This window comes from Homarus americanus, unplaced genomic scaffold (assembly GCF_018991925.1).
Source record: "Homarus americanus isolate GMGI-L3 unplaced genomic scaffold, GMGI_Hamer_2.0 scaffold32929, whole genome shotgun sequence".
Classification (NCBI taxonomy): domain Eukaryota; kingdom Metazoa; phylum Arthropoda; class Malacostraca; order Decapoda; family Nephropidae; genus Homarus; species Homarus americanus.
The window spans coordinates 19,030,232-19,045,211 of record NW_024737097.1 but is presented as its reverse complement, the minus strand read 5'-3'; the positions used below and the strand labels follow the sequence as shown (position 1 = coordinate 19,045,211).

General features: G+C 47.8%; 1 protein-coding gene across 4 annotated transcripts in view; it reads left to right on the top strand.

The window, feature by feature from the left end:
* The window catches only part of LOC121873273 (E3 ubiquitin-protein ligase ZNRF1-like), a 126,365-nt gene that overhangs the window by 59,231 nt on the left and 52,154 nt on the right, over window positions 1-14,980 (top strand). For all 4 annotated transcript variants that reach the window (XM_042376711.1, XM_042376713.1, XM_042376714.1 and 1 more), the window contains one exon: window positions 260-583. In XM_042376711.1, the coding sequence (XP_042232645.1) occupies window positions 260-583 (324 nt within the window). The remainder of the gene's footprint in view (window positions 1-259; window positions 584-14,980) is intronic.

Genomic DNA, 14,980 nt, shown 5'->3' with positions numbered 1-14,980 from the left:
ATGTAAGTTTAAATGGGGTTCCTCAAGGATGGAGAAGATGTAACAATAACATAAGTGACTGTATCCACACATCTCCTAGTATTAATATTATTTTTATAGTTATTACTATTATTAAAATCCTTTGCTGGAGTATGGATAGTGTGTGTGTGTGTGTGTGTGTGTGTGTTTTGGGGTAATGCATTACTGGATACGATAATGATAAGAAGTGTTGCATGTTGTAAAAAAATAAGTTGTGAGAGAGTTTTGTATTTGCCTGCAGGAACAGCGGACAGTGAGGGGGGCGGGTCGGCGGTGGGTCTTCTGCGGTCGGCCAGCCAGGGCGGAGGCGGCGGCGGAGCCTCCCGGGACCGTACCGGGGACCGTGGCCGTGCTCGCTCTCTCTCCAGCGTGCCGGACGCCAGCGGCAACGCGCCCCCCTTAACCATCCCGGCGCTCCTTTCCCGGGCGGCAGCGGGTGGCGCTGGCAGCGAGACGGACGGCAGCTCGCCCGAGGAGTACCTGCTGGACGGGCCCCTCACCTCTCTGGGCCTGGGCCGGGTCTTCACCACACACTCTCTCCCCGCCCACCTTTGGTCCTTCAACGGTGAGTAACTCATCCCAGGCATGTTTATTCTCTTCCAACACGACCCTCTGTCGTCTCATACAGGTAGACACCTTACCTGTGTCATGGTGCCTCTAGTAGGCTCTCTTGTCTCCGTCCTTCTTACCTCAACAAGCATCAAACAGTCGTCGGAGTATAGTACAGTATACAGATAACTGAAGGTGAGTCCAGCAGCTCTACACCTGTAATGTATCAAGTGGTCGTGTTACGAAGATTTGTCTTGGTGTGTGTTGTGTGTTGAGGCATTACCTCGTGGCATCATGACTCTTGTTCTCTTGGTAATCAAGGTGTTATTTTTGTTGAATATAATAAACACAGGTTCTGTCTCCAATGTTCCAGACTTTATCGTACATGCATTTCAAATACTTGTGGGTTATTGTACAAATGTTTTTTCTCGAGTGTATGGCACCAAATATAATGGTCCACATTATAACTACATGAGCAGTACGGGACGCTGCACACCTTAGCTTCTCAGTAACTCGAAAGTTGACCTGACATATGCTGCCCGCTTGGGAGCCACACATCCGCATCCCTATTTGTACATACCGTACTTGTTCCGTCAACAGGTCTCTATGTGTCGTCTCTGTCCTCGAGTTGGGGGGAGGTCCTCGAGTAGGGAGAAGTCCTCGAGTAGGGGGGAAGGTTCTCGAGTAGGGAGAGGTCCTCGAGTAGGGGGAGGTCCTCGAGTAGGGGGAGGTCCTCGAGTAGGGAAAGGTTCTCGAGTTGGGGGCGAAGGTCCTTTCCAGTGTCGGTATGTTTACACACTCGGATTTAATTTTCCCCCAGGTAGCCAGAAATTGCAAGGGGTTGGCTGAGTGGTTGAGTGGGCTTATCGTAGTACTGAAAGTGGTTGAGTGGGTTAACTGTAGGACTGAGAGTGGTTGAGTGGGAATATTTTTGTTCTTCACTTCATATGTCTTCTTTTGTTATCTTAAATGTTCACATCTGGCCTTGGTGGTGATGAGTATGGTGGTGATGTGGTGTATGGTGACATTGTTGGTTATGGTGGTCAGGAGTATGGTGGTGTACTGTAAGGTCATCTTGTTGATAGCGAAGTATTGTTCATAATTAGGAGGGTATGGTGTGGTGATGGTGGGGGAGGTTGTGGTGAAGTTAAGGTGTGTGGTGTGATTAGGGTAAGGTGATGGTGTATGGTGTGGTGTACGTAATGTGTGTAAAATGTGGTGTATATAGAGTGGCGTTGGTAGGGTCTGGTGTGGGTAGTGTGTGGTGTTGGTAGCGTGGTGTGGGTAGTGTATGTTGGTATGTGTGTGTGTGTGTGTGTGTGTGTGTGTGTGTGTGTGTGTGTGTGTGTGTGTGTTTAATGTGGTGGTGTGGGTAGGATATATAGTAATGGATTTGTGGTGGGAGTCTGGGCGTGTAGTGGTGGTGGTTGGGTGAATGGGGTGTAGGAGAAGGAAGGGGAAGGGGGAGAGGGGGAGGGGGAGGGCAAACGATTATATTGATCAAGTAATTCAGGGGGGCGGCGTCACTGCAGCTCCACCACCTTCCCACAGCCCCGGGCACGCCACATTACTCTCCCCCTCCTCCCTCCCTGGGTTGGGTCACACCAGGTCATTGCACGTTATGCCTGATTCATGCAATGTCATGTGCTGGATCACGCTAGACACCATGGGCTGGGTCACTCGTTATGGCAGGTCATGGGCTGAGTTATGGTAGGTCGTGGGCTGGGTAATGGCAGTTCGTGGGTTGAGTAATGGTAGGTCATGGGCTGAGTCACGGTAGGTCATGGGCTGAGTCACGGTAGGTCATGGGCTGAATTATGGTAGGTCGTGGGCTGGGTTATGGCAGGTCGTGGGCTGAATTATGGCAGGTCATGGGCTGAGTCACGGTAGGTCATGGGCTGAGTTATGGCAGGTCATGGGCTGAGTCACGGTAGTTCATGGGCTGAATTATGGCAGGTCATGGGCTGGGTTAGTAGTTGTTATATGTCATGGGGAAAATAGACAGAAGACGGCAGTTGAGGGGCAGTTGTTTAGTATCATAATAGGTCATGAAGGAAGCCATTTGTACAGCATTATGGAATAGATCCTCCTGCAGAAGCTCCTCCAGGTGGTGTCGTCGAGGCTGGTGTGTTCCTGCAGTCTCGGGTCTTGTGCCGTCTTTCCATCGTCGTTGTGAGGTGTTATATTATTACCCTGTTTTATGGGTAGTGAAAAGGTAAAAAAACACACACACACACACACACACACACACACGGGGTATTTAAACATTCGGATGAAAAATGTCACGATGCAAACAAACCAACCTAACGATCCAAGGTAAGGCATGTTGTAAGTGTGTGTGTGTTTGCGTGCGTGTGTGTGTGTGCGTGCGTGCGTGCGTGCGTGCGTGTGTGGCCGAACTTGTGTTAATACTTGGTTAAAAAAAACAACAAAAACATATAACAAGGTGTATCTACATTACATTACGATATAATAGGTTTCTGCAACGTAAAACATAACAACCGGTTTATCTACTTGATTACACGCAACAACACAGTAACTACACAGACGCATAAACTATCCTAAAAAGGTAATTAATATATAATGTCCCTTATCCATTATTTTGAGTATGAGTTAATAATTTTTTTCTTTGTTTGCGTTTTTTTTATCATCTTTTGGGAGGTGTTGGGGGGTATGTGGTGGGCCTCATGATCCGCCCACCTCATCCACCACACCACACCCACCTACGCATCCACCCACCTACCAACCCATCCACCACACCCACCCACCCCACCCATCTACCAAGCATACCCAACCACCCACACTACACCCACCATTCACCCACCCCACCATCCACGCCCACCCACGCCCACCCACCCACCCACCCGAGTGATTGATGGTTATCGCCAGTTTCCGTGAGCCATAATCCCTCTAGATTGATCGCGGTAGTTGGTGACGGTATCTCGACTCCCAGCGACGGTGTATATATATATAATACACCTTACCTTACCTGGTGGCTTCAGGGCTGGGAAAGAATGACGTCCACGCTTCCGCTATGAATAATAATGCTTGTTTACCTTCTAGGATGATGATGATGATGATGATGATTACCTTCTAGGATGTTCAGGAGAGTGTTTGTGAAGGATGATGATGATGATGATGATTATGATGATGATGATGATGATGATGATGATGATGATGATGCTTATAGTCACATCATGGACGGGGTGGTGAGATGAGACTTTAGAAGTTTAGAGGAAGATCATTTGGAGTTTTTACGCGTAACAGTTGTGGTCAGTCGCTGCCTGGTGGTACACGTCACTGAAAGATCAAGGACAAGACGCACATGAATAATTACTGTATGTCCTCCCTGTGTCCAGCTGTACTAGATAGTTACAGAGGTATTACTGCTTTTTTATTCTCACTCTGAAAAGACGTGTTATGATACGTTGGTTTGAGTCCATTTGTCTCTCCCATTGGTGTGTGTGTGTGTGTGTGTGTGTGTGTGTGTGTGTGTGTGTGTTTGCGCGCCTGCGGCCACCGGTCTTCCTATCCCACTTTCTGTGAAAGTGCTTGCGTGAGTGCGTTCGTCCGTGCATGTGTTCTTCGTTGCAGTTGGAATGTCATCTTCATTTAGGGTTGTTGAATTGTCACTCGCATTGATTTACGGGTTCATTGAGGACTAAGGCTGATCCATATTGATGGCGAGATTAAAAGATGAAGGTTAAAAATAGCCGTAAATATTGTCGTGCGGCCGCCAGTGGTACCGTGGCCACAGCTGGCAGGCTCCGGCTGCCTGGCGTCTAGTTAAAACTATTGCTTGACTCTGAGGGGCCTGGGTAAGCCTCCAAACCATGTAGCATGTTGGTAATGATGACGGTATTCAGGTCGACTGCTGACGTGATTCTAAGAAGGACTGCAAAATGTAATTGTCATATGGTGAGTCAGCAAGAAACTGGCGGAGAGAAAGCACTAGTCGCAAACTCAGCGAGCGAGCAGCAGTCACACAGTATCGATTCTGCGAGTCTTAAAATGATTTAACTTAAAATGTCACTGTTTATGATATATCAATAAATGGAATGGCCCCTAAGACTGGACTGGTGAGCTCCGCGAAGCATCGATTCAACTTTTTCACGTCTTTAATATTTTATATGAATTGTAGTCATGAGGTTGACGGTGGCGAATACCTTGTGTCGTCACTCCTCATAACGTGCATGTGACGTGGGTACAGATAATGTGTGTTAGTGGAGCTGGCTGAGGATAAACAGGGTGTTATGAGCCAGTGTTTATACTAGTGATTTAGTAATGTATGTTTATGGACCTTGTTATTGTCTTTGTTTACTGAGGGAGCCTGATATTACGAGGTGTACAGTAGTATAAGACAAAGATGGTTAGGTTAGGGGACCCGGTATCAAGTTCATGTTAACCCGATTAGATGTTGTAACAAACTTATCCATAACTGGTTCAGATTACTACAAGTGAACTGTACGTCTGACAGCCTGCACGTTCACCATGTTACGCCACAAAAGTACTTAACAAGGTCCGTGTTCGCTCCTGTAATTGTTGGCAATATTATGAATTTATGTAAGCAGAAAGACCCAATTAGTACACTCATTTGTCTCGTCCTCGTGCACACTCACGCAGGGATCCACATACATACATACATACATACATACATACATACATACATACATACATACATACATACATTAGAATTCCCATAAAATGTGCACATAGTTTAATGTATGGATAATTCACCATGATATGAATCAACTTACTAAGTACATAATAAAAAATACACTACATTATAATTAATTTATTGATTTATTGTTGCCAGTGGTCTGTCAGTCAGAGGCACCCCCTCCTAATTACATGAATTGTAAGGGTTCACACACACACACACACACACGCACGCACGCACGCACGCACGCACGCACGCACACACACACACACACACACACACACACACACACACACACACACACACACACACACACACACACACACACACACGCGCGTGATATTTATGTCTTTAATAGTTTCTCAAACTTTAACATATAATTTCTTGGAAATTTAAGCTAAAATATGGGAGAAAGAAAGTTTGTCTCAGTATCGTGTAGTCTGGTGAGGTTATTGTGGCAGTTAAGCTGTTGATGAAGTCTTGCAGGAGCCTGGTGGAGGGCTGGATCGATCTCCAGGGTGGATGTACCAGCGACCACTGCGTGTCACACGACAGGAATGATCCACTGGTAGTTGATGGCACATACACACACCCAAGCTGATCCTGTCTCATAATGGTCATGATTCTAGCTGACCTTCACCTAAGATGGCCACGATGCAAGGTGACCCTAACCCAAGCTGACCTGATCTCAACTGACCATGACGTCAAATGACTGCACATGGCCATGACCTAAGATGACTGCATATGGCCATGACCTAAGATGACTGCATATGGCCATGACCTAAGATGACTGCATATGGCCATGACCTAAGATGACTGCATATGGCCATGACCTAAGATGACTGCATATGGCCATGACCGAAGATGACTGCATATGGCCATGACCTAAGATGACTGCATATGGCCATGACCTAAGATGACTGCATATGGCCATGACCTAAGATGACTGCATATGGCCATGACCTAAGATGACTGCATATGGCCATGACCTAAGGTAACCATAGCCTGTGCTGACGCTGACAAAAGGTGTCCCCGAAAAAGGAAAATAATGGTCCTCACCTGAACATGACCCAAGCTGTACCAGGACTCGGGGTGACACAGTCTGTGAAATGATATAGAAAAAGAAAGTTACCAGCGATGTAAAGTAACCAGGGTGGTGGGTGACACAGAGAGAGAGGGAGGTAACCAGGGTGATGGATGACACAGAGAGAGAGGGAGGTAACCAGGGTGATGGGTGACAGAGAGAGAGGGAGGTAACCAGGGTGATGGATGACACAGAGAGAGAGGAGGGTGATGGTGGATGACACAGAGAGAGAGGGAGGTAACCAGGTGATGGGTGACACAGAGAGAGAGGGAGGTAACCAGGGTGATGGATGACACAGAGAGAGAGGGAGGTAACCAGGGTGATGGGTGACACAGAGAGAGAGGAGGTAACCAGGGTGATGGATGACACAGAGAGAGGGAGGTAAACAGGGTGATGGATGACACAGAGAGAGAGAGGGAGGTAACCAGGGTGATGGGTGACACAGAGAGAGGTGGAGGGGATGGATGACACAGAGAGAGAGAGGAGGTAATAAGAGAGAGAGAGGAGGTAACCAGGGTGGTGGGTGACACAGTGAGAGAGAGAGAGAGAGAGGTAACCAGGGTGATGGATGACGAAGAGAAAGGGTGACACAGTGAGAGAGAGGTAACCAGGGTGATGAGTGACACAGAGAGAGAGAGGTAACCAGGGTGATGGGTGACACGATGGGTGACAGGGAGAGGGAGGTAACCAGGGTGACGGGTGATACGACAGCGAAGGGGTTGTGTCTAGCGGAGGGAGAAAAAGGAAGGAAGAGGAGGAAGAGGTGAAGGAAGGAAGAGGAGAAGGAAGGAAGAGGTGAAGGAAGGAAGAGGAGAAGGAAGAGGAGAAGGAAGGAAGGGGGAGGGGAAGAAGATGGTAAGGCTGCTGGGGACGGTATTTATAGTGGGTTACTGAGGGAAGGTGAGGGGTGGGGGGACGTCCTTGCTGCTTCCCCCCCACTGTAATAATTGTGTGGGTTACTATGGCTACGACCCTCCTGCCCCATTCCTGCTCTGCGCCCACCCCGCCCCCGCTCCTCCTCCTCCTCGCCACCAATACCATAGCTACACTCCACGATAGATATGAAGAAGGTGAATTAAAAAAAAAATAAGTAAATAATTAAGAGAATAAGGAGAGTGTAGAGTGAACTGAATAACGTAGAGTGAAGTGAACGTCCATTTTTTCTTCCTTCTATCCATTTTCCCTTTATTCTATTCATTTTTCCTTCATTCTATGCATTTTTCTTCCACTCTATCAATTTTCCCTTCATTCTATCCATTTTCCCTTCATCCTATCCATTTTTTCCTTCCTTCTATCAATTTTTCTATCAGGCCATTTGCCTTCTTATCCACTTTTCCTGCCTTATATCCATTTTTCCTTCCTTCTATCCTTTTTCCCTTCCTCCTATCCTTTTTCCTTTCCTTCTATCCTTTTTTCCCATCATTCTATCCATTTTTCCTCCTTTGTATCCATTTCCCCTCCATTTTAAGCCTTTCTTACTGGATATTCTTCCCCCCCCCTCCCTTGTGTCTTCTTTATCACCCCTTTTTTTTCTTCTTTTGTTTCTCGCTTTTTCCTCCTTTACACGGAGCTGCTTTACCTCTGTCCCACCTTTTATTTTTCACACACACACACGGATACAGTATATATGCATGTGTGTGTGTGTGTGTGTGTGTGTGTGTGTGTGTGTGTGTGTGTGTGTGTGTGTGTGTGTGAACGAGTAAGCGGGCGGGCGGGCGGGCAGAAGCTCTTTAAGGAGGACTGGAAGGACTGCATGGTCACCGGTATATCTCGGTGTGGTCTATACCCCACCTGTGTTATGGACCTTTTGGAGGCGACGGAAGGTGGAATGGGGGGAGGGAAAGAAGGTAGGTGGAAGTGAAGGAGGTAAGAGAAAGATGAGAGGTGGAATTGGATGAGGTGAGGGGAGGAAGGACAAAAGAAGACGGGGAATAATGGGAACAGGATGAGAAGACGAGGGAGATGGAAGGAGAGTAGAAGGAAACAAGGAAGGGAGAGAAGATGGCGAATGAGAGGGAGAGGAAGAGAGAAGACGAGGGACAGGGGAGGAGGATCGCTAGAAGACGGAGAGGTGAAAACGAGGGTGATGGGGGAGGTGAATAGGAGGATAGGGAGGAGGAAAGAAGGGAGAGGTGAAGGGGAAGAAGAAGAAGGCAATGAAGAAGGTAGGGAAAAGAGGGAGAGGGAAGACGTGGAAAAGAAGGGAGAGGTGAAAGGGAAGGTGGGTGAGAAGAGAAAGCGAGAGAGAGAGAGAGAGGAGAGGAAGAAGAAGAGACGAGGAGACTGGAAGAGAGAGAGGAGATGAGGGCGAGGGAAGTGGAGGAGAGAAGAAGAAGAAGAGAGAGAGAGGAGGAAGGCGGGGCGACAGTTGCTAGGATACTGCAGGTGTCACCATCACACAGCGGGGCTCCGGTTGGTGGTGTTGGTCGGGTTGTTGAGGAGCAGCACTTGTGTTGTGGCGGCAGCTATGACTCACTCAACTCAACTCACTCAACTCCCACACTCACTCACTCACTCACTCACTCAACTCCCACACTCACTCACTCACTCAACTCAACTCACTCACTCACTCACTCACTCACTCACTCACTCACTCACCTCACTCACTCACTCACTCACCACCACTCCTCACCACCACACTCACTCACCACTCACCTCCCACACTCACTCACCACCCAACTCCCACACTCACCACTCACCTCACTCCTCCTCACACTCACTCACTCACCACTCAACTCCCACGCTCACTCACTCAACTCCAACACTCACTCACTTACTCAACTCAACTCACTCAACTCCCACACTCACTCACTCACTCACTCAACTCACTCACTCACTCAACTCAACTCACTCAACTCCCACACTCACTCACTCAACTCCCACACTCACTCAACTCACTCAACTCACTCACTCACTCACTCACTCACCCACCCACACACTCACTCACTCCAGGAGCAATATTCTCAGTGCCCATTTTATCCCCAGAGTAAGGGCGTCATAGGGTACAGATAGAGGAAGGAGCGAGAGGCGGTGGAAGGAGCATGACAACTTGGACTATGCGTATCTCTCTCTCTCTCTCTCTCTCTCTCATGACTTGTGATATTGATCGTTGCTGATGCTAAAATTATCTCTTACTCACAAGGGGACGCGTTTTGTGGAAGCATTCATTCTGTTCGCTCATATTTTTCCTTCAGTAAAATGTAATTAGTCATTGATTTTTGTTTTTGTTTGTTTTTTTGTTTTGTTTTTTCAATTTGGGGAGACAATTTCTGCTTATTATTGGCTGTAGTTATAAGTATTTGTTTTTATATTATTTTACAAGGTTTTTTAATTATAAACATGGAGAGAGAGAGAGAGAGAGAGAGAGAGAGAGAGAGAGAGAGTTTTTTTTAAGCTTCAGTTTAGGTCACGTTTTTAAGCTTGTTAGTCAAACCTGGGTGGGTGTGACCGTAGACTTCTCTGTGGCTGGCGTGGGAGTTGTATAGTGTGTGTTTGTTTTCGTCCGTTCGTCTGTCTTTGTGTGTGTGTGTCTGTCTCTGTCTGTCTGTCTGTCTGTCTGTTCGTCCGTCCGTCCGTCCGTCTGTTTGTCTGTTTGCTTATCAGTCTGACTTTGTGTGTGTGTGTGTTACCCTTCAGATTAACTCAATATTTTAAAACCAGCGTCACGAGACTTTCCTCCACACGCTCCCTGATGATAACAACGGAGTCTCTTTGTGTCCGTCCATATATCCAGCGCCACCACACTGTCCTCCCTCTACATTTACGACACCCACGAGTTTTACGACACCCACGAGTTTTACGACACCCACGAGTTTTACGACACTCACGAGTTTTACGACACCCACGAGTTTTACGACACCCACGAGTTTTACGACACCCACGAGTTTTACCACGAGTTTTACGACACCCACGAGTTTTACGACACTCACGAGTTTTACGACACCCACGAGTTTTACGACACCCACGAGTTTTACGACACCCACGAGTTTTACGACACCCACAGAGTTTTTACGACACCCTGATTTTTTATGACACCCACAGTTTTTATGACACCCACAGTTTTTATAGCCTCCACAGGTTTTGACACCGAAGTTTACGACACCTGATTTTATGACACCCACGAGTTTACGACACCCACGAGTTTTGACACCGAGTTTGTTACCCACGAGTTTATGACACCCACAGGTTTTATGACACCTGGTTTCACGACACCCACAAGTTTTTTTATGACACCACGAGTTTGCCAGCGCACCCACGAGTTTATGACACCCACGAGTTTTACGACGCCCACGAGTTTTACGACACCCACGAAGGTTTATGACACCACGAGTTTTACTTGACACCCACGAGTTTTTATGACACCAGCCAGTTCTTATGACACCCTGAGTCTTGCCGGCACCCACGAGTTTTATGACACCCACAGGTTTTACGACACCCACGAGTTTGCGACACCCACGAGTTTTACGACACCCACGAGTTTTATGACACCAACAGGTTTTTAAGCGCCACGGTTTATGACACCCACGGTTTTATGACACCTATGATTCTTATGACACCACGAGGTCTTATGACACCCACAGTCTTATGACACCCACAGGTCTTATGACACCCTCGAGCCTTATGACACTTCGTCATTAGTACCCTTTGAAATCATCAATTACCTCATCATCATCGGTACTCGCATCACATCAGTACTGCACCTCCGTGAATCGGTACCTCATCATCAGCACCTCCATCATCATCAGTACCTCACATCATCATCAGTACCTCATCATCATCAATTTACCTCGCATCATCATCATCAGGTACCTCCATCATCATCAGTACCTCGCATCATCGGCCTCGCATCATCGGTACCTCGCATCATCGTTACCTCTACATCATCAGTACCTCGCATCATCAGTACCTCGCATCATCAGTACCTCGCATCATCAGTACCTCGCAACATCAGTACCTCAAATCATCAGTACCTCGCATCATCAGTACCTCGCATCATCAGTACCTCGCAACATCAGTACCTCGCAACATCAGTACCTCAAATCATCAGTACCTCGCATCATCAGTACCTCGCATCATCAGTACCTCGCAACATCAGTACCTCAAATCATCAGTACCTCACTTCAGTGTGTTGAGGGGAATTATTATCCCCCCTTAGTGAATTAGGCCTGAGGATATAGAAATAATCCCTGGTAGCTCTTGTCTCCATCTGTCTGTCTGTCTGTCTGTGTGTAAAGTCATCCCAGGTACCGTATCCAGAGCACCACACCGGAAAAAAACCCCGCATCTGTTATCGTAATCAAAGTCTGTATGCAAATGAACCACATGGTGAGGGGGAGCAGTATGCTTAAATAGGTACTATGCGTAATGGATTATGTAGATGGTGTGGTGCCTTTGTTGTTGTGGTTAATGTGGTGTTGTTGACGTCTGGAGCGGGGAATGAGATCATCAGCTTGGGGGGAGGGGGATGGGTTGGTTTAGGGCGTGGTTTAGAGGTGAGGAGAGGATGGGGTGGTTTAAGGGTGAGAGGGGGGGAATGGGGTGATTTAAGGGGGGGTGGTTTAGGGGTGAGGGGAAGAAGGGATGTTTTTATGGTGATGGGTTGGAAGAGAGAGGGGCGGTTTAGGGAGGGGGTCGGGGAGGAATTGGGGAGAGAGACAAAAAGGGAGATGGTAAGCTGGAGGGAGGGGAAGTGTAGCCTGGAAGAAGGGAGAAGAGAGGGGAGAATAAGCCGGGAAGAAGGGAGAGGAGAAAGACGGTCAGGTAGGATCAAGTGGGTGAGAAGGGGAGGGGAAGGAGGGAGGTAGTGTGAGCTGCTGAGAAGGAATAGAGGAGGGAGAGACGGAGAGGAGAGAGAAAGTGAGAGGAGAAACGAATTAGAAGAGGGAGAGGGAGGGAGGGAGGGGAGGGAAGGAATAGAGGGGAGGGAAGGGAAGGAACAGAGGAGGGAGAGAGGGAAGTAAGTATGGTGACCTGGTGTTTCCTGCCTCAGTAGCTGCTGTAGGTGTAGTGTTGTGTTCATTATGTCAGTCGATTGTCCTTCAGTGAGTGATGGGGGAGGGGGGTCACCGCTCTATCGACTTGACACCACACACCGAGGGAGTGAGTGAGGTAGGCCGCCTTGTTTCGTCACCTAGGGGATATACTCTCTCTCTCTCTCTCTCTCTCTCTCTCTCTCATATAACAAGGAGTCTCTAACTATTTTTAGCTGTATTTTTTTCAACCATCCAACACAACACAGTCGACAGAACATACCTCTGTCTTCCCCTCCACTTGTGTCGTCATTTACCCCCCCACTTGTACCGTCTTACCCACCCGCCTCGTGAGGGACCGACTAATCTGGCTCTGCACTAATGGGGTAACTCAGTACCAGTTATATACCTGTGGTTTAATTGGGAGGTGATGAGTGAGGTGTGAAGGAGTGTGTAGTAGTAGTAATTGTTGTGGTAGTAGTAGTAGTAGTAGTAGTAGTTGTTGTTGTTGTTGTTGTTGTTGTTGTTGTTGTTGTTGTTGTTGTTGTTGTTGTTGTTGTTGTTGTTGTTGTTGTTTTTGTTGTTGTGGTAGTAGTAGTAATTTTAGTAGCAGTAATAGTAATAGTAGTAGTAATAGCAGCTAGGATAGTTACTTATGTATTAGGACAGGGGTTTTCAAACTATGGGTTCCGACCCTTCAGTGGGTCGCGAAATAAATAAATTGGGTCGCAAAATAAAAATGGGTCGCGAAAATAAATAAGAAAAAATAAATAAAATGGGTCGCGAAAATAAATAAGAAAATAAAAATAAATGCACCATAATTTAGGCTTGGTTATTGTAATGTACACTCCACAGTCTAGGAAGCGACTGCAAGGAGAGCATTTCCTGATTCTTTCTTTACCTTTCATGTCATCCGTTTTGCGCAGAAAAACTCGTAATCGTAGTTTTCCCCCCGTAATCTAACCTAAGCTAACCTAACTTAACCTAACAGTGTTTGTCTTTGATTTATTCATTTCATATCATTACACTTAGGTTTAATGGGTCGCAATTCAAATTGTTGTTATGGCTGTGGGTCGCAGTAAAAAGAGTTTGAAAAACACTGTATTAGGATATTTAATTTTAAGGTAATAAAATGGCGGCGAAGGTGTGGCTATTGGGGGAGGCTGGAGGCCATGATATGAAAAAAAAAGTCGTAGTAATAGTAGTAGGAGTAGAGAGGAGAGGGAACGTGTTAAGTGAATATAAGACAAAGAAAGGAGATAGAAGAGACACAACAAAATAGGAAGAGAAGTAAAGGAGAATTGTAGAAGAAGAGAGGAGAGAGACTGGGGAGAAGTAGACTAGAAGAGGGTAAAAGTAGGGATGGTGAGGAGGGGATGAGAGAGGGGTGTTATAAGGGAGGTGAGGGCTTACATTACCCCTCCCTATCAACCCCACCCCACCCCTACCTCACCCCTACTCCCACCCCACCTCACCCCACCCCACTCCCACCTCCCCACTCCCACCCCACCCCACCCAACCTCACCCTACCTACAGCATCAAAATTACGCCCCAAACTCTACCATAAATTTTGAGACAGTCAGCCAGGGAAGGTGTGTAAGAGCTAACTGACTTGACTATAACTGATGACGAGGTTTATAAGAGTGGTGACTGGCAGGTGGCAGGCAGGTAATACATTCTATCACCACCAGCTGCTGAGGTGATATCCCCCCTTCCAGATGACTTGACTGCCGGCAAACATTATGTGTGATGGTGTACTGACTCACGCCTTACCTAGTGTGCTTGGTGGGTGTGACAGTGTGTGGGATGAGGGCGACAGGTAGACTGAATGTATACTAGGTGGCAGGCAGACTGAATGCATACTGGGGTGGGGGGCGACTGAATGCTATGCTAGGGGTGGAGGCAGGCAGACTGAATGCTATACTAGGGGTGGCAGGCAGGCAGACTGAATGCTGTACTGGGGGTGGCAGGCAGACTGAATGCCATACTAGGGGTGGCAGGCAGGCAGACTGAATGCTTGCTAGGGGTGGCAGGCAGGCAGACTGAATGCTATACTAGGGGTGGCAGGCAGGCAGACTGAATGCTGTACTGGGGTGGCAGGCAGACTGAATGCCATACTAGGGGTGGCAGGCAGGCAGACTGAATGCTATGCTGGGGGTGGCAGGCAGGCAGACTGAATGCTATACTAGGGGTGGCAGGCAGGCAGACTGAATGCTGTACTGGGGGTGGCAGGCAGACTGAATGCCATACTAGGGGTGGCAGGCAGGCAGACTGAATGCTATGCTAGGGGTGGCAGGCAGGCACTCTGGAATGCTCTACTAGGGTGGCAGGCAGATTGAATGCTATCCTAGGGGTGGCAGGCAGACTGAATGCTATACTAGGGGTGGCAGGCAGGCAGACTGAATGCTATAGTAGGGGTGGCAGGCAGATTGAATGCTATCCTAGGTGGCAGGCAGACTGAATGCTATACTAGGGGTGGCAGGCAGACTGAATGTTACTCATGGGTGGCAGGCAGGCAGACTGAATGCTATACTGGGGGTGGCAGGCGACTGAATGCTATACTGGGGTGGCAGGCAGGCAGGCAGGCAGACTGAATGCTATACTGGGGGTGGCAGGCAGGCAGACTGAATGCTATACTGGGGGTGGCAGGCAGGCAGACTGAATGCTATACTAGGGGGTGGGCAGGCAGACTGAATGCTA